At 39.1% G+C, this 26,500-nt stretch overlaps 1 protein-coding gene and 1 non-coding gene across 17 annotated transcripts in view; both read left to right on the forward strand.

Annotated features, from left to right (window-relative positions):
- NDUFAF6 (NADH:ubiquinone oxidoreductase complex assembly factor 6) overlaps positions 1-26,500 on the forward strand; it is a 229,585-nt gene that overhangs the window by 143,702 nt on the left and 59,383 nt on the right. For 13 of the 16 annotated variants that reach the window (XR_012093731.1, XM_073018223.1, XM_073018219.1 and 10 more), the window contains 5 exons: positions 2,560-2,616; positions 6,612-6,714; positions 8,037-8,170; positions 9,495-9,596; positions 13,240-13,296. Coding sequence is in view for 15 of the 16 variants with exons in the window: in XM_073018223.1 (XP_072874324.1) it covers positions 2,560-2,616; positions 6,612-6,714; positions 8,037-8,170; positions 9,495-9,596; positions 13,240-13,296 (453 nt within the window). In the remaining variant the exon portion in view is untranslated. Of the gene's footprint in view, positions 1-2,559; positions 2,617-6,611; positions 6,715-8,036; positions 8,171-9,494; positions 9,597-13,239; positions 13,297-21,287; positions 21,442-26,500 lie in introns of those variants that run through there. The other 3 variants (XM_008001121.3, XM_008001122.3, XM_038000271.2) reach the window with 1 other exon arrangement.
- Positions 18,664-18,766, forward strand: LOC119625007 (U6 spliceosomal RNA). Its single transcript, XR_005241157.1, has one exon. It is a non-coding gene; the product is annotated as a U6 spliceosomal RNA (small nuclear RNA).

The raw sequence follows: 26,500 nt of genomic DNA on the forward strand, positions 1-26,500 counted from the left end.
ATCCCAGCACTTTGGGACGCCAAGGCAGGTGGATCACGAGGTCAAGAGATTGAGACCATCCAGGCCAACATGGTGAAACCCCGTCTCTACTAAAAATACAAAAAATTAGCCAGGCGCGGTGGTGGGCACCTGTAGTCCCAGCTACTTGGAAGGCTGAGGCAGGAGAATGGCAGGAACCCGGGAGGTGGAGCTTGCAGTGAGCCGAGATTGCGCCACTGCACTCCAGCCAGGGGGACAGAGCCAGACTCTGTCTCAAAAAAAAAAAAAAAAAAAAGAATACAAAAATTAGCTGGGCGTAGTGGCATACACCTGTAGTCCCAGCTACTTGGGAGGCTAAGGCAGAAGAATTGCTTGAACTGGGGAGGTGGAGGTTGCAGTGAGCTGAGATCGTGCCATTGCACTCCAGTCTGGTGACAGAGCAAGACTCCATCTCAAAAAATAAATAAATAAAAAAAAGGGGTTTCACCGTGTTGCCCAGGCTGGTCTCAAACTCCTGAGCTCAAACTATCCTCCCACCTTGTCCTCCCAAAGTGCTGGTATTACAGGTATTAGCCACTGCGCCTGGCCTAATATTTTCTAAGAATAATGATACATATAATAAGGACAGTTATTTTTTTAATTTCTATTTTTTTTTCCTAGAGATAGAATCTCGCTGTGTTGCCCAGGCTGGAGTGCAGTGGGGTGATCATAGCTCACTGCAACCTTGAATTCCTGGGCTTTATCCTCCTCCTTCAACCTCCTGAGTAGCTGGAACTACAAGCACATACTAGCATGCTCAGCTAATTTTTAAATGTTTTGTAGAGATGAGGTTGCTATGTTGCCCAGGCTAGTCTTGAACACCTGAACTCAAGTGATCCTCCTGCCTTGGCCTCCCAAAGTGTTGGGATTATAGGCGTGAGTCACTGTGCGCGGCCAGAACAGTTACTGGCTTTAGTAAATTTAAATTTGATAGAACAATTTTATTGAATTTTCCATTCATATTCCAATTTTGTCAGATGACCTAATAATGTCCACAATATCATTTTCCCTTCCAGTGGAGGATCTGATCTTGGGTCAAGTACTTAACTGTCATGTCTCTATAGTTTCTTTTAATCTGAAACATTTCCACGGCCTTTTTTTTAGCCTTTTGTGACACTGATATTTTTGAAGAGTATCCCCCCACCTCATCTTTTTAAAATAGAACACTAATTTTTGATTTGTCTGATGTTTTGTCATGATTAGATTGAAGTTATGGATTCTTAGCTGGCAGCATACTTCATAGGTGGTACGTCCTTCTCAGAGTATCACATGTAGGGGCACACTTCGTCCACCTGTCCTTTATGGCCTTGTTAATTTTTATTACTTAGTCACAATTTTGCCTGGTTTTCCCACTGTAATTCCACTTGCAGTAATCAACAGTTTTTGAGGAGAGATTTTAAGACTGTAAATATCCTCCTCCTCATCAAAATTTCTCCCTAAACTTAGTAGCCATTAATGCTTCTTGTCTGATTCAGTCTTTACTCTTATGGTTGCAAAATGATAACTTCTCAACCTCAGCACTTGGTCCACATTTACCAGTTGGCACTTAGCATTCTGCTATAAGAATGAGCTCTTATTTTCCTATATTTATTTGTTTATTAATTATTGGTGTTGACACATGATTTCTTGTTTTTTACAGTTTATAATTCACTCATGTACTGATTTGGGTGTTCAGGTTGTTCCAGCTTTGGACAGGGGGAACTCGTTCACAGTGGCTGCTATGTCCTTGTGACACGCTTCCATCATTTTTTGGAGCACTTTCTTATTTTCTGACACAATAAGATATTCTAGGATCCTCTTGAATCTCTCCCTTGCCTCACCTTTGGAATCACCCATTTCTCAAGAGCCCTGATTCCTTTAAGGAGAATTGTAGTAGAGACAAGTGTCTGAGCACTAGGTGAGCTCTTTCCTACTGGAGTGTCTTTACTTGCTAAGGTAACAATTTACCATGTGGATTATTTTTGTTGGAGTTTTAGTTACTCTGTTTTTGGAGGAGTGGTTACTTTTGCTAAATAGAATCTTTACCCTGTGGAAAAAAATTTGCGTGTAATGAGTAAGCATAGAAGTCAGGGTGGCTAGGCACAGTGGCTCATGCCTATGATCCCAACACTTTGGGAGGTTGAGGCGGGAGGATAATTTGAACCCGGGAGTTCAAGACCAGCAACATAGTGAGACCCTGTCTCTACAATTTAAAAAAATAAAATGTCGGGGTATATCATATAATAGAGAAGTTCAGTATTTGATGCGTAATTCTTGTTTTGTTTTTGTTTGAAAGTGGAATTGTTAAATTATTAGCAGTATAGGAAAAAAAGACAAGTTAGTAGAAAAATATTAGAAATATAATCTTGTAAATGTTTTGAAATATTTTCTAGGGACGTTTTCTTTTTCCTTGATATTTCTTTAACATAGCTGTCTATCTGGTGATGAGTTATTACAAATGTTTCCTTACTTAGTTTTGTATTTGGTTTGTTTATTTTATTCAGTTCTACAGAAGTCATTTCTAGTACTTTCTGAAAACTTATAATACTCTTTGTCTTTTAGGCTGTTAAAAGACATAATCTGACTAAAAGATGGCTTATGAAAATCGTTGATGAAAGAGTAAGTCGAAACTGTTCAAGTTTTAAGCTTTTTCGTCCTGTTTAATTATTTTATTTTATTTTTTTCTTTCTTTCTTTCTTCCTGTTTAATTCTTAAGCTAATTCTTCAGGAAGGAAATATTTTGATTGTATATTAATATTTTGGAGGATGGAAAATTTTAGAGAACCATGCCATTTTATTCATACTTTACCCTTGCATGTTACATACGTCAGCCCCCCATACCCTCACATTGAGACAGGCACCCAGGCAGAGGCATGTGTATGCACAGCCACACTCCACAATTTTGTTTTTAAAAGGAAATTTTCATACTTATATAAAAGTAGAGAGAATACTCTGCATGTGTAGAATATCTGGTGACATGTTAAAGAAAATCCCAGATATCTTATCATTTGATTTATAAATGCATATGTATCTTAAAAAGATAAAGACAAAAAATAACCATAATATGATTATCATACCTTAAAAATTACTAATTATTCCTTAATATCATCAAATACTTGACTAGTCATGCACATACCTTTATGTATACCCCAGTACTTGGATCTGTGTCTAAATAGTAGAGGGCATAAAGAAAGTCTGACAGTTCCAGTGAATGGAATCCTGTACTAAATTCTTAGAACTTAGTTCTAGGTCCAGCCAAGTCAGTGAATTGCTGTGTGACATGGCCTAACATGTGTGACCTTTCTGATGCGTTGTTAGGTCAGTGTTCCCCTTGGCCTGATATTAATTACATGCTGTTGTCATGGAAATGTAAGTTTACTTAGTTTATTTAGATACGGTTTGCTAGCTATAGGCTGTATCAATAATCAGAAGAAGCCAAAAAGAGATATTAGCTAAGAAGACCTATTTTCAGGTGTCATCTTTTCTGTTTTTACAAGGTGAAGAAAATTAGAGAACCCAAGACAGAGACACCATTTTAGTTTAATGAAAAATAACACTTGGCTTTTGAAGGGGGGATATTTAAAAGTAAAGAACTGTGAGCAAACATTGATCTGTAGATTCAATGCAATCTTTATCAAAATTCCAGCTTTCTTTTTTGCAGAAATTGACAAACTGGTCCTAAAATTCATATGGAAGTGCAAGGGACCCAGAATAGCCAGAATAATCTTAACAAAGAAGAACAAAGTTAGAGGGCTCACATTTCCTGATTTCAGAACTTAACTACAAAGCTACAGTAATCAAATTGTGTGTTACTGATATAGGGTAGACATATAGATCAATGGAATAGAAATGAGAGTCCAGATATAAACCCATATATTTATAACCAGTTGAGTGACAAGGGTGTCAAGACATTTCACTTGGGAAAGAACAGTCTTTGCAACAAATGATGCTGGGACAATTGGGTACCTCTTGCAAAATAATAAGTTTTGACCCCTGCCTCACACCATATACAAAAATGAACTCAAACTAGATTAAAAGACCTAGATGTAAGAGCTAAAACTGAAACTCTTAGGGGAAAGCATAGGTGTAAATCTTAGTGATTTTTAGGTTAGGCAGTAGTTTCTTTTTTTTTCTTTTTCTTCTCTTTTTTTTTTTTTGAGATGGAGTCTCACTCTGTTGCCAGGCTGGGGTGCAGTGATACCATCTCGGCTCACTGCAATCTCCACCTCCTAGGTTCAAGCAATTCCCCTGCCTCAGCCTCCTGAGTAGCTGGGACTACAGGTGCATGCCACCACACTCAGCTAATTTTTGTGTGTGTGTGTTTTAGTAGAGATAGGGTTTCACCATGTTGGCCAGGATGGTCTTGATCCCGTGACCTTGTGATCTACCCGCCTCAGCCTCCCAAAGTGCTGGGATTACAGGTGTGAGCCACTGCGCCTAGCTAGGCAATGGTTTTTTAGATGTGATACCAAAGGCACAAGCAAGAAAAGAAAAAGTAGATAAATTGTACTAAAAGAAAAAAATATTTGCCAGTTATATATCTGATAAGGGACAATGATCTAAAATATGCAAGAAACTTACAACTCAACAATAAAAAAATCTCAATTTAAAAATGGGGAAAGACTTTGAGTAGACATTTCTGCAGATAAGGTATACAAATGACCAATAAGCATCTGAAAAGGTGTTTCACATCTTTTCATTAGAGAAATGCTTATTAAAACAAAGAAACATCACTTCACAGCTGTTGGGATGGCTGTGATAAAAAAAGATGCATGTTAACAAATATTGGTGAAAACAGGGAGATGTTAAAACCTTTCATACATTGCTGGCGGGAATGTGAAATGGTGCAGCTGCTTTGGAAAAATAGTTTGGCAACTTTTTCTTCAAAGAGTTGAACATAGGAGTTACCATAGAGCCAGAAATTCTATCCCTAGATTTATACCCAGGAGAAATGAAAACATACGTCTACCCAGAACTTGTATATGAATGTTTGTGGCAACATTATTCATGATAGCCCAAAAGTAGAAAGAACTCATAGTCTGTTAATTAGTTGTTAAACAAAATGTTGTATATCCATACAATAGAATATTATTAATAATTTATTCAACTAAAAAAAATGAAGTACCAGTAGATGAAGAAAACATTGTGCTAATTGAAAGAAGCCAGACACAAAAAGCTACATATTATACAATTCCATTTTTATGAAGTGCCCAGAATAGACAAATCCATGAAGACAAAAAGTAGATTAGTGATTTGCCAGGACTGAGGGGAGGGGGAAATGGGAAGTGTCTGCTTAATGGATGCAAGTTTTCTTTTGGGGGGTCATTAAAATATTCTGGAATTAGATAATAGTGATAGCTGCACAACTTTGTGTACATACTAAAAACCACTGAATTGTATTATTTGAAGGGATAAATTTTATGGTATGTTAGTTATGTCTGAATTTAACAAACCATAAAGGATGCATTTTTTTTTTTCCTGGAATCATTGCTGGTGTCATTTTCTTTTCTTTTTCCTTTCTTTCTTTTTTTTTTTTTTTTTTTTAGAGATGGAGTCTCACTCTTGTTGCCCAGGCTGGAGTGCAATGGCATGATCTCGGCTCCCTGCAACCTCTGCCTCCCAGGTTCAAGAGATTCTCCTGCCTCAGCTTCCCGAGTAGCTGGGATTACAGGCACCCGCCACAATGCCCAGCTGACTTCTTATGTATTTTTGGTAGAGACAGGGTTTTACCATGTTGGCCAGGCTGGTCTTGAACTCCTGACCTCAGGTGATCTGCCCACCTTGGCCTCCCAAAGTACTGGGATTACAGGCATGAGCCACCCTGCCCAGCCTCTTTTTTTTTAAACCCTGCATGTGGCATTTGATGCTGGTGTTAGTTTCTTCTGATTTTAAAGAGGGTGAAATAGGGGATAATATTTTGCCCTAATAATAATCTTTGTAAATGTATTATTATAAAAGTGGCTAAGTGTTCTTGCTATTAGATTCTCATTTTTCTGTTGCTTGCATACAGTGTATTTAGGGAATCAACCCTGTTATTTTATTGAGCATGGTTTCTTTTTGGGGGATGGGGTAGGCACTGGTTTCTGTTTTCTTTTTCTAGGTACCTTTTCCTCATTGACTGTGTAGATTCACGAGCACATATGTGGGTTCCTGTCCCCACCATTTATTTATTAACTGTGTGTCCTTGGACATGTTAATGGATCCATGCCTCAGTTTCTTCATTTGTAAAATGGGGAAAGTATGAATTCCTTATCTCTTAGTGGGGGGATTGTTTGGGTTAAGAAGATAATGTCTGAAGTGCTTACATAAGAGCTCAGTAAAGTCAGTTTATTTTGATAACTTGGGCTTCAGATGAAATTAAAAAACAATGCCATGTCCATGGTGATTTGTACATTGATATTATTCCTGATGTCTTATTTTGAGGTGGTGGATTTGAAAGTATTGAATATGTAGAACTTTAATATTGTAATGTTTTATCTTATTGTGTACTAAATAACATATACTAAATATTTTTATTCATTATTATTCAGTTCTTTGGGGCAAAAAAACCAGCACCTTTTCTTTATAAAATACTGACAGTTCAACAGACTTTATTTGCATTTTATTTGATGTAGGAAAAAAATCTAGATGATAAAGCATATCGTAATATCAAGGAACTGGAAAATTATGCTGAAAACACACAGAGCTCTCTTCTTTACTTAACACTAGAAATATTGGGTAAGTTGTTTTTCTGTTTCGTACTTCTTTTTTCCAGTAAAATACCTTTGAGATTTCACGTTTTCATAATTTGGCAGTCTGACCAGTTTAGCACTGAAGTCTTCCTTTGTACTATCTGTAAAGGAACAGTTTTTGTGGTGGTTGTTGTTAGCAAGAAGAGGAATTTATATCTCTTTCTTTGTAATGCAGAGTAATCCAAGACTCAGGCTCTCATACAGCTACTTTACCTCATGGGAATGTTGAAATTAATACTCTGGTAATTGCAGGTGGCTTTACTTTTTTACTATAGCATCTCCTACAGTTTGGAAGGCCTATAACCTGACTCTTCCTTTCCTGTTAATAATACTTATCCATGGAAAAAGAAAAGTAGAAGTAAAACACACTTACTTTATTTTATTTTATTTTGAGACGTAGTCTCACTCTGTGCCCAGGCTGGAGTGCAGTGGTGCAATCTCGGCTGACTGCAATTTCCGCCTCCCGATTCAAGTGATTCTCCTGCATCAGCCTCCCGAGTAGCTGGGACTACAGGTGCGAGCCACCACACCCAGCTAAATTTTGTACTTTTAGTAGAGACGAGGCCTGAATGGTATTGATCTCTTGACCTCATGATCTGCCTGCCTCAGCCTCCCAAAGTGCTGGGATTACAGGCATGAGCCACCGTGCCCAGCCTAAAACTGCATTTATAAAAGTTTTTGAGATTTTTCTTTCTCTGCTTTTTTAAAAACAAAATTTTGATGGTAGGATTTCTCCTCTGACTTTGTTGCCAGTTAGTGAGGTCTTATTGAAATGAGGAAATTATTTGGGCCAAGGACAATACCATCTCATTTGAAGAAGGTAATATATATCTTTATACCTCCCTAAAAGAATAATACAAGTCCCCATTGCATCTCCCAGGCCTGTTCTGGCCCTCAGCTCTGGTGACATGTTTACCGTCACAATGAAAGGAGGGAGCAAAGAGCAGAATGTTTGTTAAGCATATTCTTAAAATGAGGTCATATGGAAATTGCACAGAGGAGAAGAAATGGAAGACTTGTAAAGTTTTTCCATTATAGCTGTTTAAAATTCTAAATGTGTTCTTAGTGTGCTGTAGTCTGAGGAAAACTCTCGTTTAAAAGTTGAGATTGAGGTTTAGATATCTGCTAGTGGTAAATGGTCAACTTGTTTTTGTGCCCAGTTTTTCACTCATAAATCCTGTTTTTTTCAGATATAAAACATAGGATATATGTCTATTTTTACATATTTAGCTGATTTCTCTGTGCTATTTCTATTGATTTATTATGCACTTAGAATAGAGCAGCCCTGTATAATTTCTGAAATCGTAGGTATAAAGGACATTCATGCAGATCATGCTGCAAGTCATATTGGAAAAGCGCAAGGCATTGTCACTTGCTTGAGAGCAACACCATATCATGGGAGCAGAAGAAAGGTGTTCCTTCCCATGGATATTTGTATGCTGGTAAGGTTGTAATTTGTACCTTTGAATATTTACCTCAGGAATATGGGGAAGGAAGTTATCTTTTGCTTTTTTGCTTAGTCTATTCAAGTAATTGCTTTGAAAGGAATGCTTATTGCTTACTGAAAATGCTCTTCCTCTTTTTATCCCAGAGTTATCAAGTCAGAATTGTGTCCATCAGGCATTTTAGGTCTCTGGAGGAGCTTTGAGTAGGAAGGTCTAGAGAACCTCATTTGGTATAGCTTCATGTTGATGCCTTCCTCCCTTCCAAGCAACTGCATTAATTATTCCTAGTGTTCACCTTAGCCTGTTCCTTATTTAATTTTATTGGAGTAAGTAATCCATTTTAAATATCTGTTTATGAGACCTTTGTTTTCTTTTTTTTTTTTTTTTTTTGAGACAGGGTCTTGCTCTGTCACCCAGGCTGGAGTACAGTGGCGTGATCTCGGCTCACTGCAACCTCCGCCTCCTGGGTTCAAGCGATTCTTCTGCCTCAGCCGCTCAAGTAGCTGGGACTACAGGCACGCGCCACCACGCCCAGATAATTTTTTGTATTTTTAGTGGAGACGGGGTTTCACCGTGTTAGCCAGGATGGTCTTGATCTCCTGACCTTGTGATTCACCCGCCTCGGCCTCCTAAAGTGCTGGGATTACAGGCGTGAGCCACTGCACCCGGCGAGCACTTTGTTTTCTATATGAGATTCATTATTATCTGTTCTTTCAAACTTTTTGTGTGTTTGTTTTCTTGCTTGTATATTTTCACTTTACCTACAACTTGTTAATTAACATCTTGTTGTGGCCAGGCGCGGTGACGGATGCCTGTAATCCCAGCACTTTGGGAGACTCACTTGAGTCCGGGAGGTTGAGACCAGCCTGGGCAATATAGGGAAACCCCATCTCTACCAAAAATACAAAACTTAGCTGGGTGTGTTGATGCACACCTCTAGTCCCAGCTATTCAGGAGGCTAAGGTGGGAGAATCCCTTGAGCCTGGGAGGTTGAGGCTATAATGAGCCATGATTGTACCACTGCACTCCAGCCTGGGTGACAGATTAAGACCCTGTCTCAAAAGACAAAAAATCTTGTTGCATGTTCCAAGTATCACTCTCTCATTCTTGTTTTTTTCTCTCTCTCCATACATGCACACACACGCACGCGCACACACACATTTTTAAAGACAAAATAGGCATTAAACTGTATGTACTGTTCTGTCATGTGTTCTCTTGTGCTAAGTTAGTTTTAATTGTCAATTTAATTTTTCTTTCCTAGGTGAACTGTTGGAAGGAAGTGCTTTTAGATTCCTAATATAATGTATATTTCCCCACACAGCATGGTGTTTCACAAGAGGACCTTCTACGGAGGAACCGAGATAAAAATGTGAGAGATGTAATATATGACATTGCCAGTCAGGCACATTTGCACCTAAAGCATGTAAGTCGGCTTTTTTTTTATTTTTATTTTTTTGCCAAATCATTTAGGGAATAATCATATCTAGATGTGGCTATTCTTAGAACATGGTTATGGTATTCCTAACTTGGCCGTCTTTATTCCAGTTTTCATTGGTTTCCCAGTAGATTTATCTCAGAGTCTGTTATAAACTTTTCTCACTTAAAAAAGTCCCTTCCCCCACCTCACAGCAAATGAATGCGTTCTTTACTGAGTAAATCACGCCCGAGCTTTCTCATGTGGGCTCCTCTGTGCTCCATCCACTTCTCTCTTGGAAGACAGGGTGTTTTTCTGCCTCCCAAGGCCGAAGCCTCTCCTCCCGCTCCCAGGGGCTGCACCCTCAGCCACTCCCAGCTGGTGTTTTCAGTTTGCTTCTCTGATAGGTGGCCTCTTTTATCTTCTGGTTTGTTGCTGCTGCCTTCTGAATTTACAGGCAGCCTGTAGATCCTTCTGTTGGTATTTTTCTCTCCTAGGTGAACTGTTGGAAGGAAGTGGTCCGCATTCACTGTTACCTCAGGCCCTTTCCACCTTGGCACTGCTCATCATGTTGTGATTTGGTTCCTATCCTGCCCATTCTAATAAACAATCACTAGTTTGGCAATTCTCCTTATTGCCAAATTCAATGGTCACTTACAATTTGTTTTTGTGAACTCTTCTTCTTTTTTCGACACCATAGACTTCTTTTTCTCTGTGTCACTTTCTGACTTTTCTTCCATTGATTCTCGGACTTGGCTCCTGGACTGGTTCCTGATTTCTCCTGCCTGTCACTTTAGTTGTTCCCTAAGAGTTAGTTCTTCATCTCTCAAACTTTTCCAGGACTTTTGCTTGGAATTTGACACTGTTGACTGTGCTCCTCTTTCTTGAAATTGTCTGTCATTCATCTCCATGGTGTTATTCCTTTCTGGTTCTCCTTGAAGTGTTTCTTGATTTCAGTGGCTCTTGAAGACTTGGTGGAAACTTTCTATTTCCTTAGCTCCCATAATGCTAATTTTTCCTAGTACTTCTTGTGAACCTTTTTTTTTTTTTTCTTAGGCTTCAGTAGATTCTAAAGAGTTGGACACGTACCTGCATACCACAGGGCTTTTGCACTTGCTGTTTTTCCTGCTTCTTCCCCTGTACCCTACCTCCACTCCAGTTAGTGCTCAAATGTCACCCTATCAGAAAAGTCTTCCCTGGCCATCTTACCTAAAATAACATCTTCCTTTTCCATCACCCTCAGTCTCCTTACCTGCCTTAGTGCTTTTCATTACCTGACATTAAAAGTTTGCTTATTGCCTCCCACTTCATTGGAATGTAAGTGACTTTGTTTGATTCTATTGTATATTCTTCAGCATCTAAAATACCTGGTACATTATGAGCACTCAGTAAATATTTGTGAAATATTAAATATGTAAGTAATCAGATTGTAAGCTCTTTGAGGGCAAAGACTATCTTCAGCTTCTTTTTAATTTCATGAATATCTAAGACAGTTCTCGGCCCTGACAGAGGTATAGATAAAATACATGGAACTTTAGATGAGAAATTACTTAGGACTAACTAGCAGAGTTTTGGGTAAGATCTGAGCACACTGCAGAATCATGAAAGGCAGGAAAGCTTTGTGTGGAACCTAAGCAATCCCAGTCAATGGACACATAAGGCACCTGAGAAATACCGATTCCCAGGCATCACTCCCTGGAGATTGGGGTAGTAAATCTGGGATGGGGCCAGGAATTAAAATTTCTAAATTTCTAATTAAACAGCCAGGTTTGAACACCACTGGTGTATAGGTTATGTGAAATGTGGTCCTGGAAGATAGGTTTGGAATGGCAGATTGAAGAAAGATTATGGAGTTGTAGAGGCTTTTGAGAGACATTAGAGCATTGTGGATGAGAGTGCAAACTCTGGAACCAGAAGCCTGACTTTAAATCCTAATTCTGCCATTTACTAATCATGTAATCTTAACCTCTTTGTGCTTCAGTTTCCTCATCTGTAGTAGAGGATCATTTTAGCACCCAGCTTAAAGGGTTATTTGGATAAATGAGTTAACATATATGAAGAGTTTATAACATAGTGTGGCATATTGTACATGAAATATGTTAGTTTTCATCATCATCATCAAATAAAGCAGTGATATGAGTGTTGCGGAGTAGGAAACCCTGCTAGCAGTGTTTGACACAAGAGAGTTTAGAAGTTGGGTGATCAGTTAGGAGACTTAGGAGAGAGAGAAAGAGTATGATTTAGAGACAGTAGATGTTTATGTATGTGTATGTACATTTATATATATACGTATACATACGTGCCCACACATAACAAGTAGAATCAACTAGGCTTGATAACTAATTGGATTGTGGCAAGATCAGATAGAGGGGAAGTTGAAGGTTGCATGTAGAATTCAAGTATGGCACTTTGATGGTGCCATTCAAAAGCTACAGTGACAGCAGAAACTAATGCTATGTTTGGTGCAGATCATTAGACTTTGGACTAGCTGCTGGACATAATTGAATTTGAGGGGATTAGAGGGAGATGGGCTATTGAAGAATGCAGGATTGTGACTTTTGAAGGAAGTCAGGACTAAAGATGATATATTTGAGAGTCATCCACATAAAAGGCTTATAATTAAAGCTCCAAGTTTGGATGGTGTTGCTGAAGAAGAATGTGGAGAGGACCAGGGGCAGAACCCCGAGGCCTACCTCTGTTTACAAGGTGAAAGAGAAGGGCCATTTATTAGGAAGAAGGGAAAGGAAAGAATGTTCAGAGAAATAGAACTGAGAGCCAGTGTCTTGAAAATCAAGGGAGGAGAAGATTTAAGAAAGGGGAATATCAGAGTTTTACATGCTGCAGAGAGATTGAAGAGAAAAGATAGATATGGTGATTAGTAAATCATGGATGATCTTCGAGTAATTTTAGAGGATGGTTGGGGGTCAAACTGGAGTGTAATGGGTTAAGAAGTGAGTCAGGAAGTAGAGGGCTCTTCCTTGTGTTAGGGAAAATATAAATGAAGACATGGAGACAAGAGTGGGCTTGGTGAATACAGGATGATGGGCATCAGCCTGAGTGACCAGGTGTTCATAGCCCAGAGTGATAGGGAGTTAGGTTAGATGGACGAGGTTAGAGTCAAGATGTGGAGGCCTTGGAATTCCTGGATGAATTGTTGAAACGACCTACCAGGGAATTAAAGAAGGTAAAAATGAAATGATGATGTAAAGACATTAATTTGTCTGGCTGTGTGGAATGAATTAAAGGTCAGGGAACACAGGAAGATCACCTAGGAGGATCTTACTCCTTTAAATAGGAGATAAAGTCAGTCTAAGCTAGGGGTGCACAGGACTTGGTAATGCAAGTATTTCTTCATTTCCCACTTACCACAGAGCTGGGGAGTCAAAGTTATTATGAGATATTGTAAGATAGCTGGAAGATGCTAAAGCCAAGAAGGATGCTAAGGCTAAGAAAGGATGGAATTTTTACTACAGTAGTTACTTTTTTCTGAGTCCTTTAGGCTTAGGAAACTAATCTTAATCTACAGGAGATGAGCTGTTTTCTTGCATTTTAGAGAGGCCCTATCAATATTGTTAAATTGCTGGTGTTGCTTTCAGAGTGAGAGTGTTTATTTGCTTAATTTTGACCAGCTTCCTTTCCTCTTCCTTTTTAGGCTAGGTCCTTTCACAAAAGTGTTCCTGTGAAAGCATTTCCTGCTTTTCTTCAGACGGTAAGTAGATTAACAGAGAAGGCTGTATAATTAATGAAGCAGATGTGTATGATCTGTTTTTATATTTTATAAAGTTCCCAATGCACTTCTTTAGTTTGGAGCCTTTGTTTTTGTTTCCCTCCCTCATGGTGGCTTTCATTAGTTACTGATGCTTTTGCTGAGGGTCATTTCTGTATTTCTCAGAGGCAGGTGAGCTGAGTTTTTAGCATTGACTTTGCAGGCAGATTGCATTGGCTCGAATCTGTTTTGCCCCTTACTAGCAATGAGACTTTAAGTTCCTTAATAACCACATTCCTCAGTTTACTCTTAGGTGAAATGGGAATAATAGAGAAACTACCTTGTAGGATTGTTAGGCTGCTTATAGCTATATAAGTATTACTTACTCTTCTGTTCATTTTTTTCTCCATTGTGACCTGACCATATGGTAGCAGTGGTTCCAGAACAGTGGTTCATAGCCCACTGCTGAGCTGGTTGCAGTGGGGTAACCTGGAAAACTTTTTAAAAATATAGATTCCTGGAGTCTTCTTACTAAGAAAGACTTGTGGGATTGAGGAGGAAGCCAGTTCCTAGGAGAATCTGTGATTTTAAAAAGTTCCTTTGTAAGTCTTTAAGGACTTGCTTTATGAATCTGGGTGCTCCTGTATTGGGTGCATATATATTTAGGATAGTTAGCTCTTCCTGTTGAATTGATCCCTTTACCATTATGTAATGGCCTTCTTTGTCTCTTTTGATCTTTGATGGTTTAAAGTCTGTTTTATCAGAGACTAGGATTGCAACCCCTGCTTTTTTTTGTTCTCCATTTGCTTGGTAGATCTTCCTCCATCCCTTTATTTTGAGCCTATGTATGTCTCTGCATGTGCGATGGGTCTCCTGAATACAGCAAACTGATGGGTCTTGACTCTTTATCCAATTTGCCAGTCTGTGTCTTTTAATTGGAGCATTTAGTCTATTTACATTTAAGGTAAATATTGTTATGTATGAATTTGATCCTGCCATTGTGATATTAGCTGGTTATTTTGCTCATTAGTTGATGCAGTTTCTTCCTAGCATCAATGGTCTTTACATTTTGGCATGTTTTTGCAATGGCTGGTACTGGTTGTTCCTTTCCATGTTTAGCGCTTCCTTCAGGGTCTCAAAATCACAAGCATTCTTATACACCAGTAACAGACAAACAGAGAGCCAAATCATGAATGAACTTCCATTCACAATTGCTTCAAAGAGAATAAAATACCTAGGAATCCAACTTACAAGGGATGTAAAGGACCTCTTCAAGGAGAACTACAAACCACTGCTCAGTGAAATAAAAGAGGACACAAACAAATGGAAAAACATGCCATGCTCATGGATAGCAAGAATCAATATCGTGAAAATGGCCATACTGCCCAAGGTAATTTATAGATTCAATGCCATCCCCATCTAGCTACCAATGACTTTCTTCACAGAATTGGAAAAAACTGCTTTAAAGTTCATATGGAACCAAAAAAGAGCCCGCATTGCCAAGACAATCCTAAGTCAAAAGAACAAAGCTGGAGGCATCACGCTACCTGACTTCAAACTATACTACAAGTTTACATTAACCAAAACAGCATGGTACTGGTAGCAAAACAGAGATATAGACCAATGGAACAGAACAGAGCCCTCAGAAATAATACCACACATCTACAGCCATCTGATCTTTGACAAACCTGACAAAAACAAGAAATGGGGAAAGGATTCCCTATGTAATAAATGGTGCTGGGATGATTGGCTAGCCATAAGTAGAAAGCTGAAACTGGATCCTTTCCTTACTCCTTATACGAAAATTAATTCAAGATGGATTAGAGACTTAAATGTTAGACCTAATACCATAAAAACCCTAGAAGAAAACCTAGGTAATACCATTCAGGACATAGGCATGGGCAAGGACTTCATGACTAAAACACCAAAAGCAATGGCAACAAAAGCCAAAATTGACAAATGGGATCTAATTAAACTAAAGAGCTTCTGCACAGCAAAAGAAACTACCATCAGAGTGAATAGGCAACCTACAGAATGGGAGAAAATTTTTGCAATCTACTCATCTGACAAAGGGCTAATATCCAGAACCTACAAATAACTCAAGCAAATTTACAGGAAAAAAACAACCCCATCAAAAAGTGGGCAAAGGATATGAACAGACATTTCTCAAAAGAAGACATGCCTGTAGCCAATAGACACAAGAAAAACTGCTCATCATCACTGGCCATCAGAGAAATGCAAATCAAAACCACAATGAGATACCATCTCACGTCAGTTAGAATGGCAATCATTAAAAAGTAAAGAAACAACAGGTGCTGGAGAGGATGTGGAGAAATAGGAACACTTTTACACTGTTGGTGGGACTGTAAACTAGTTCAACCATTGTGGAAAACAGTATGGCGATTCCTCAAGGATCTAGAACTAGAAATACCATTTGACCCAGCCATCCCATTACTGGGTATATACCCAAAGGATTATAAATCATGCTGTTATAAAGACACATGCACACGTATGTTTACTGCGGCACTATTCACAATAGCAAAGACTTGGAATCAAGCTAAATGTCCATCAGTGACAGACTGGATTAAGAAAATGTGGCACATGTACACCATGGAATACTATGCAGCCATAAAAAAGGATGAGTTTGTGTCCTTTGTAGCGACCTGGATGCAGCTGGAAACCATCATTCTCAGCAAACTATCACAAGAACAGAAAACCAAATACCGCATGCTCTCACTCATAGGTGGGAATTGAACAATGAGATCACTTGGACTTGGGAAGGGGAACATCACACACCGGGGCCTATTATGGGGAGTGGGGAGGGGGGAGGGATTGCATTGGGAGTTATACCTGATGTAAATGATGAGTTGATGGGTGCTGACGAGTTGATGGGTGCACACACCAACATGGCACAAGTATACATGTGTAACAAACCTGCACGTTGTGCACATGTACCCTAGAACTCAAAGTATAATTAAAAAAAAAAAAAAGTTCCCCAGGTGATTCTGATGCATAGACAGGTTTGGGAACTGTTGTTCTAAATCTCCATAGAGAAGTGATAATTGCTACCAGTTACTTAGAACCTTTTATGAGACAGGCCCTGGGTTAGGTCATTCCATCATTATTCCTAGTCTTCCTAGCAAAAATATGGTTACTTCATTTTATAGATAGAAACCAAGGTTCAAAGATTTGTAATCTTTGAAAATTGTAAACTTACACGTTTTCTGTAATACCGAACATATCTTTTACCTTTTTCCTCTAAAATATACTTAGAGATTCATTTCGATCCCTTCACATCCTCTATCTTAGTTTTCAGGTCTGTGTGTTTGAAATCATTTTGTTTCTTAATTGAGCTTGCTAATTATAAAAGTAGTACATTAATATTTTAAATTTTCAAAGTGTAAGAGATACAAAAGAAGAAATTAGAGTTCACACAATTCCACCCTATCTGGGGAGAATGTCTGTTCATCTTTCTGAACCTTTCATATACATATAATCATATGTGTATTTTGTGTATGTCAACACATTATTCTGTATCACCCTGTTTAGTGGTTGATGGATATACCATCAGCTGTTTAACATACTAAGTAAGCTTCGTAAAGGTTAAGGACTTGGTTTATTAACTTCTGTGGAAAAAGGTTGTTCTCAACCCTGTATGCCCATTATAATCACTTGGAGAGCTTTAAAAAGACCTAAACAATGCTTGGCTGCCCAGCCCCAGACCAATTAAATTGGTGGACCCAGGCATTGATACTTTTTAAAAGCTTCCCTTTTTACTTTTCTTTCTTTTTGGAGGCAGATTCTCACTCCATTGCCCAGGCTAGAGTGCACTGGTTATGATCTTGGCTCACTGCAGCCTCCGCCTCCCAGGTTCAAGTGATTCTCAGGCCTCAGTCTCCTGAGTAGCTGGGATTACAGACGTGCACCACCACGCCTGGCTGATTTTTTTGTATTTTTAGTAGAGACAGGTTTCGCCATGTTGGCCAGGCTGGTCTTGATCTCCTGGCCTCAAGTGATCTGCCTGCCTTGGCCTCCCAAAGTGCTGGGATTACAGGTGTGAGCCACCATGCCCGGCCTTTTTTTTTTTTTTTTTTTTTTTTGAGACAAAATCTCACTCTGTTGCCCAAGTTGGAGTGCAGTGGTGGAGTCATGGCCCACTACAGTCTCAAACTCTTAGGCTCAAGTGATCCTCCCACCTCAGCCTCGCAAATAGTTAGGAGCACAGGTGTGTACCAACACACCCAGCTAATTTTAAAAATTATTTTTGGAAGAGATGGAATCTCACTATGTTTTCCAGGCTGGTCTTGAACTTCTGAACCCAAGCAATCCTCCAGCCTTGGCCTCTCAAAGTATTGGGATTACAGGCATAAAACACCGTGCCCAGCCCCCTTTAGTTTTAATTGTAAGATATGGCTAGGCCTAAAAACCACTGTCATAGACCAGTGGTTCCCAAAATGTGGTCCCTGGACCAGCAATATCCACCTCACTGGGGAACTTGTTAGAAATGCAGATCTTGGGCTCCACCACTGACCTGCTGAATCAGAAACTCTGGGGGTGGGGCCCAGCTCTCAGCTTCTGTTTTTTTGTTTTTTTGGTTTTTTTTGAGACAGAGTCTTGCTCTGTTGCTCAGGCTGGAGTGCAATGGCATGATCCCTGCTCACTGCAGCCTCTGCCTCTGGGGTTCAAGCAATTCTCCTGCCTCAGCCTCCCGAGTAGCTGGGATTACAGGTATGCGCCACCATGCCCTGCTAATTTTTATATTTTCAGTAGAGGAAGGGTTTCACCATGTTGGCCAGGCTGGTCTCGAATGCCTGACTTCAGGTGATCCACCCGCCTTGGCCTCCCACAGTGCTGGGATTATAGGCATGAGCCACTGTGCTCAGCCCCAGCTCTTAGTTTCTATCCTGTGCCAAGAGAGACTAGAGTGGCAACGTGGCAATTCCTGAGGAACTGCTTCTGTCATCCACCCTCATTCCAGCTTGGACAGGGCCTCCTACTTGTTTTATATTTGGGGCATCTGTTAATTATTTTGTTCAAGGAAAGGATTTGCAGTTTAAAACTCTTTGAACATGACTAATCTAGGTATGGTATATTCTTCATAGATGAGGTTTCAGTAATTCATATTCAGAAATTTGTAATGTCTTTGAGAGTTTCACAATCAATTTGTTACTCAGTTTATTTACCATTAGCCAGACTTTCCTTTGAACCAAAGCCTGATGTAAAAATATCCACTTGAGTTCTGTCTGATTTTGAGGTCACATTTGCTCTGTATTCTAATGGAATTTTCTCCTAATCCTAAAAGCAATACATTTCATAGTAAAGATTTGGACAATATAAACAGTATTAGGAGAAAATAGCAATCACCCATGCTTGCTTCAGCAGCACATATACTAAATTTGGAAAGATACAGAGAAGATTAGCATGGCCCCTGCGCAAGGATGACACACAAATTCATGAAGTATTCCATTAAAAAAAAATTACCTATAATTCTAACACCAAAAGAGAACTGCTAGTCATTCTGGGGTTTTTGGAAATGAATTTTTGTGTATAGTTGAAATTATACTTCATATGTTAGTGTACTGTTTGTTGAGCATTTTTTGAATCATTTAAAAAATTTATAAATTAACACTTAATGGCTATATAATATTCTATTATGTGTCTGTACCTTAGTTTTGTTAACTATTCCTTATAATTAATATCATAACGCTATTAAAATTAACATTCTTACAGATAGCAAGTTGATCAAAGTATATTAAGGGATAAAAAAGCAAGTTACAGAACATGAAATAGCATGAGCTTTTTTTTTTTTTTACCAAAAAAAAGGGAGCATCTGAAAGGAAGTACACTAAAATATTTTCAAAACCAAGAGAACATGTGAAAGAAAGTGCACTGAAATATTTTCAAAGTTTTTTCTTTTATTCTGTTTTAAAATTGTTAATATTTGCTATATATTAAATGAATATATCTGTCTAGGTATATATATTGCAATGTATAGCATAATAAACACCATGAACTTACCACTCAAGCCAGGAACTAGCATGTCACCATTAAATTGGACTTACGTTTTTCCCATCTCATTCCCCTGCCAATGCCTTACTTTTTTTTTTTTTTTTTTTTTTTTTTTGAGATGGAGTCTTGCTCTGTCGCTCAGGCTGGAGTGCAGTGGCGCGATCTCGGCTCCCTGCAAGCTCTGCCTCCCAGGTTCACGCCATTCTCCTGCCTCAGCCTCCCGAGTAGCTGGGACTACAGGTGCCCACCACCACTCCTGGCTAATTTTTTGTGTTTTTAGTAGAGACGGGGTTTCACCGTGTTGGCCAGGATGGTCTCGATCTCCTGACCTCGTGATCCTGACCTCGGCCTCCCAAAGTGCTGGGATTACAGGCATGAGCCACCATGCCCGGCCCACTGCCTTTATTTTTAGGTAGCTCTCCTCAATTTTGTGTGTATTATTTCCTTCCTTTTATTCCAAGAAGGCTTTCATCATTTTATATATTCCTGAACAACATATTGCTTAGTTTTGTTTTTGAGCTTTATAAAAAAGGATCATTTTCTATTTATGTCTTCTAGGACATGTGCACACTCTTAATGTTTCTGAGATTTGTGCATATTACTGCCTATTACTGCATCTACCTGTAGTACATTCACTTCACTGCAGTATAATATTAATATTTCATTGCACAAATGATTCCTCTTTTTTTAGATCAAAGAATTTCTGGATTGTTTCTCTTTTTTTGAGATGGGGTCTTTGTCACCCAGGCTAGAGTGCAGGCTCACTGCAGCCTTGACCTCCCAGGCTCAAGCCATCCTCCCACCTCAGCCTTCCAAGTAGCTGGGATTACAGGTGTGCACCACCACAGCCAGCTAATTGTTTTTGTATTTTTTGAGAGATGGGGTTTTGCCATGTTGCCCAGACGAGTCTTGAACTCTTGAGCTCAAGCAGTCCACCTGCCTTGGTCTCCCAAAGTGCTGGGATTACAGGCGTGAGCCACCGCACCTGGTCTCTGGATTATTTCTAAGTTTCTTGCTAATATAAAACAAGGCAACTGGGCACATTGATGCATATGTCTTCTGTTGTCTATATATGTAAGTTTAGGGTTTTAAAAAGTAGATAATGAATTTGTTTGTATTTCACTCCTATATTTATAAAAGTATGGGAAAAAAGTCTGGAAGAAAATATTTTTGGTTTTCTTTGTTCTTATCTGCATATTCTACAGAATCTGTAGGCATAATCCCTGCATTGATCACCCAGGTTCTGTGCTGCAGAACTCTAGGGGGCGCTGCTTATGTGGACTGAGGAGGTCTGGTGCCTCTTAGAAAGGTGGAGCACAAAACTAAGTGACCTGCCTGTTTAACAAAAATGTTATTAAAATAAAAATTTATAAATTAATCAAGACAATTGACAACCAAAATGCAAAGATACTGCACATCATTGGTGTTTTCTATCCGGCTGTTATCCTTGTGAAAACTTTGTTTTTGTGGTGGGGAAAAGATGGGGTGATAATTTTGCCTGGTTGAAAATCATGTACTCTAGCAACAACGTGGACACCTGTTTGGCTTCTTCACAAAATAATGTCTTAAAAGACAACTTGAGCTACCCCTCATAGTACACTACATCTGGGGGTTCGGGATGGGGATGTTTCGTTTTCCCTGATTGAAACAGCCTTTTTGCATTCCACTGAATTTAGTAATAAGTCCAGGGAAACATGATTTTGCTAATCCTTTGTGTCTTGACCAAAGTTTTTATATTATGAGCAGAAGAGGCTTGGTTTTTCTAGTACTAGATCTGTGATACCCTTTTACTGGTCTAGTAGAAGCTTCTTAGATGCCTTTTTATTTTCTTTCTCTCTTTTAAAATTCTCACTTAAATTCTTATTATATAGAAAACCATCTCAGGGAAACTAAAATAGCCTAAACACTTGTGTTTATTCTTTAGTTTTTTTTTTTTAAGTCTTGATCATTTTATGATCTGGTGATTACTATTCTCTTTTTTCCAGGTTTCTCTAGAGGACTTTCTAAAGAAAATTCGGCGAGTGGATTTTGATATATTCCACCCATCTTTACAGCAGAAGAATACATTACTTCCATTATATTTGTATATTCAGTCATGGAGAAAAATATATTAAAATAATTTGATGGCACTGATGTTAATTCTAGTCTATTAGTTTTATAAAAGTTAGGGCTCTTATTTAGGAACAACAGGAAGTGACTGTTAAGGAGAAAATGAATTTATTGCATGGGATGTCAAGTAGCTCACAAAATTGATGAGAAGTTGCCGTGGGACTAGGGTGCCAAGACTGCTGAGATTCTGGCAGAGGCACTGCCATTGGCTGCTGTGCTGTCCCTGGAAGCTGGAGCTCCAACAGGAATATCGGTTTAGCTGTACATAGGCCATAAGCCACACTCGAGCCAGTGGGCAGGGAGAGGGAATGTCATCCTCCCTTCACCACTGGGGAAGGAAAGGGGAAAGGGCTCAAGTTATCATAGGGGCTTACATGCTGAGCAGCTATAACCTAGGTGTTCAGAACAGCTGGAAGATGCATTTACTTAGGGGTCATAAAGAGTGAAATTAATATTTGAGGAGGATCAGTCATGTGTTGTGGGCTTTATAGCCCTAACATTTAATTTTTATAATCTTGTGTAAAAATTTATCCATGATAATAATGTGACTTCTTTAAGGTCGGAGTGGCTGGCAAGAGCTAGAGCCTTAATTTGATTTTAGCTCTGGCTGGTCTGGAAGCTTTTGCTTTTTTATTAATCCCACTGCCTCACTCTGTCATTCAGCATTATGGTCGTGAACAAAACTGTATTGACAAAGTTTGTATAAGTGATATTAACAGTATTGTATTGAACATCCATTTAAGGGTTGCTACACTTTATACTGTACATTCTGCACTATACATTGTGCTTCCCAGTGATGAGCACTGTGCTGCATACTTTCATCAGTGTTCTCATTTGGTTTTCCTAAAAGCCTATTAAATAAGGCACATTTTTGCTCATCAAACTTTTAAATTGTTTGAGACCAGCCTGGGCAACATCGAAAACCCCATCTCGACCAAAAATACATAAACTAGCCGGGTGTGGTGGTGCATGCCCAGCTACTAGGAAGGCTGTGGTGGGAGGATTACTTGAGCCCAGGAGGGTGAGGCCGCAGTGACACATGAATGTACTTCATCTTGGGTGACAGAGCAAGACCCTGTCCCAAAGAGAAATGAATAATAATTAATAATAATATAAAACTTTTATAAAATACCTACCAATTGGAAAAACCAAAATTTTTTACATTGCTGGTAACTGGTCGATCTGACTCTAAATGAATCTCACTCTCAGGACCAGGATTATGCCACAGTTTCCTTTTTCCTGTATTTTCCGTAGCCTTGTCTCCTGCCCCATTGGGCTCTATCTCAATTTAAGTCTTTGGTATCAGCTATGAATTAGTGCCTACTTAAATTGTGAGTGGCTTAAAATGTTACATTTTTGCAAATTCAGACAACTTTTGGAATGAAAGAATACCTTGTTTCAATCATCTTGACATCACCCCCACCACACACCTACAATGGCTTCTGATTGAGAGCAAGTAGAAATTAATAAACGTATAGTTGAATGAATGTGCAATGTGGTTTTGTATGTTAGTAGACTCTTAGTTGGTACTGATGCTGAAAGTATATCCCTTTCTTTAATTCTATGGCTTTTGAGAGCCATTCAGCTTATCTTCAAATGAAAATACAAGGAAATGGGGCCAGGCGTGGTGGCTCACACCTGTAATCCCAGCCGAGGCAGGTGGATCACCTGAGGTCACGAGTTCGAGACCAGCCTGGCCAACATGGTGAAACCCCATCCCTACTTAAAATACAACAATCAGCCAGGTGTTGTGGTGGGTGCCTGTAATCCCAGCTACTCGGGAGGCTGAGGCAGGAGAATCACGTGAACCCAGGAGGTGGAGGTTGCAGTGAGCTGATATCACACCACTGTACTCAAGCCTGGGTGACAGAGCAAGATTCCATCTCAAAAAAAATAAAAAAGAAAATACAAGGAAATGGGACATGTTTCCTCTTGGGATTCTGAACGATCCAGGGTTGAAAAGTTCATCAGAGAGTTTGTTAGGAAGCATTATCTGCAGGTCTTCCCAGGTTAAATTTGGCAGCAGTCATCTAAGCTTCTTGCTTCCTTTCTAAGGGTCTTAAAAGGAGGGTTGAATTACGTGACTGGATTAGTGGATTCTTTACTGGCTCAGAAGCCGATTTATTATTAAGTAAATAATTTCAAAATACTTTCTAAACCATTTTAAATTTGATGCTTACAGATTTGGATGAAGTAAAGTTACCAATGTAGCGATTCGAGTGGAGTCTTTATCAGTGAAATTTACTGTACTATTGATTTCCTGGTGTGAAAGATACTCCCTTAGATGATGCTGGCATTCTTTTTGATTTTTCAAATCTCTGGGTTCTTATTAGAGTATTTTAAAGGAGTCAGATACATTTTCAAACCATTTTAGATGTACTTTGATGTTGAATAAGTGGATAGCAGATAACGTTTTAAGTATAAATTACAGGTTATTCTCAATGTAGGTAAAGTTGCATATCATTATGAAATAAATTTTGGGTAGTTCTCAATCAATTGGCAATATTCTTTGCTTGTGGTTGAATCTCTCCTGTTGATGAAATTGAATTCTTGAGAGATGTAACTGTAGCTAACACTTATTGAACACAAACTCGAACAGGTGGTGTACTTTGCACTTTTATGCTTTAACCCTCATAGTGAAGTAGGCCTTTATTTTCCAAATGATAAAACGTCTCAGAGATGTTAAGTTCAAGGTCATGGAGGCATTAGTACTAGAGCTGGTTGCCAGATCCACATTAGTTCAATGCCAAAGCCTATTATTATTATTATTATTATTATTACCATTCTTGAGATTGTAAACCGCCAAGTTTAAAAGCTCAAAGGCACACATTTTTAGAAATAAGTATTACTGCTTAAGTTTCAGAGACAAATTAGGTTAAAAAAGGTAATTACTACATAAATTCCAACTACAAATTAGGTGAGAGAGAAATAGACAATTGAAATAGGTGTCAGGTGCTGGTCACTGGGTGTATATGGTGGGGCAGTGTGGGGGGGTACTTCACCGGCTTGGCAGTCAAAGAAGGTTTCCCAGAGGAGAAATAGTGTCAGGAAGATTGGGTAGGACCCAGGGCTTGGGGAGGGAGTGTTGACGTTTTTGTGGGGAGGTCCTGGCTGAAGAAGCAGTGTGTACAAAGGCCAGGAAACAGAATGGATGGTCTATGTCAAGACTCTTGGTTTTTTTGCCTTTAACTTACTTATGTAAAAAGAACAGAATGTCCAGAGTTCTTAGGAAAGTTGGTGAATAAAGTGACCACATCCCCTGATCTACTGAAACACTGAATTAAGATCAAAGACTTGGGAGTTTATATTTTTTCCATTTCAGCAAATCCCTAGGTGCCCTTGGATTTGTTTTAGCTCATATAAATTGGACTTTTCGGAAGACATTGGCTTAATCGATTGCCTTGTTCAGAAAGATTCTTAGAGTTGTGAACATTATATGGTTCCTTACTGAAAATAAAACAAAACGTCCTACTGTTTGTTCCTGCAAGGAACACAGGTCCAGAATTGGGAAAGGTGTTGGAAATGGGCCAGAAGAAGGGGAGAAGAGTCAATAAGGGAGTGCATTAAAATAATTTTGATACTTCATTTTACCTACTTTTTTCTATAATGAATGTATATTTTTTGGGTAAGTACAAAGTTATTTCTTAAAAGTTAAGACTCTCCAAATGAGAAAGATGCTTGTAGAATGGGAAGGTGATTAAATTTATGGAACAATAAATAGATAGGCAGACATACATTTTTCTATCATATCAGTATATACTAGTTAAGAGTTCAACAGCAAAAAGGAATATTTGGCACAATAAATTATTAAATATGTAACTCATTCTGTAGTATAAGGTGAAAAATACAGTTATTGGCTACAGGGCAGTAGAGTATTGTACAGTGACGTGAAGTACTTTTAAGAGTGTGGGCTGGACGCAGTGGCTCATGCCTGTAATCCCAGCACTTTAGGAGGCCAAGGCAGGTGAATCTCTTGAGCCCAGGAGTTCAAGACCAGCCTGGGCAACATGGCGAGACCCCATCTCTACAAAAAATATAAAAATTAGCCAGGCATAATGGCGAATGCCTGTAGTCCCAGCTACTCCAATGGCTGAGGTGGGAGGATTGTTTGAGCACAGGAGGTGGAGGTTGCAGTGAGCCAAGCAAGATCGCACCACTGCACTGCAGCCTGGGCGACAGAGAGACCCTGACTCAAAAAAAAAAAAAAAAAGTGTGTATGAACTCCAGAGGAGCCCATCTGTGTGGGTTCAGTCCCAGCTCTGCCACCCTAAGAGTTGTGTAACCTCAGCAAATTACCCCAAGCCTCTTGCTCCATTTGTAAAACAGGCAAAATCATACCAACCTCAGTGGTGGTTGTGAGGAATAAATGAATTTCTCCATGTAAAGTGCTTAGAATAGTGACCTACATGTAGTAAACAACACACGTTAATATTATTGTACAAAAGACAGACTGGCAGCCTGAACCAAATGAGGCCTGCAGGCATATTTTGTTTTGCAAGCATGGCATTTGAAAAAGAATGAGAAATTGAATGTTTTAGACAGGATGTGTCCTCTCCAATTGGCCACAGGTCCAGGCATGAGCTATTATCTCAGACTCAGCCTGACTCAAACATTCATGTTACTTGCTTACTCTAAATACTTGTGCTTGTGACCAATGGTTCAGGAGAATCGGTGGATGGTAGATTAATAACAAGGGATCTGAAATTTGAGGCTGACTTCACAAAGCACAGCTGTGCCTTCTCCCAAAATGCCTGTTGTCTTTTAACTGTTTACACATTTCTCCCTCACTTAGCCATATTACTTGAGTATAGGACAATGTTTTATTTATCTTTGTATACCCAGAACCTAAAGTAGATCCTGTTGCCGCTCTGAAAATCTTTGTGGTTCGAATGAACATGCTGTAGTATAATGTGGGCTGGGGGCTCTCAGGAAATGTAAATTGGGGTTCTGTCTGATATGTGAAGGACAAACTGGATATCAGAAAGATGGAACTGGAAGTCTGTGTCAAAGCTGTGGTGTCTGGGCAACACATGGGACGTTCAAGAAACCAGGTTGTTGAGTACAGCTGGAAAGCAGAGTGAGGAGGAAG

Source organism: Chlorocebus sabaeus, chromosome 8, assembly GCF_047675955.1.
Source record: "Chlorocebus sabaeus isolate Y175 chromosome 8, mChlSab1.0.hap1, whole genome shotgun sequence".
Taxonomy (NCBI): Eukaryota; Metazoa; Chordata; class Mammalia; order Primates; family Cercopithecidae; genus Chlorocebus; species Chlorocebus sabaeus.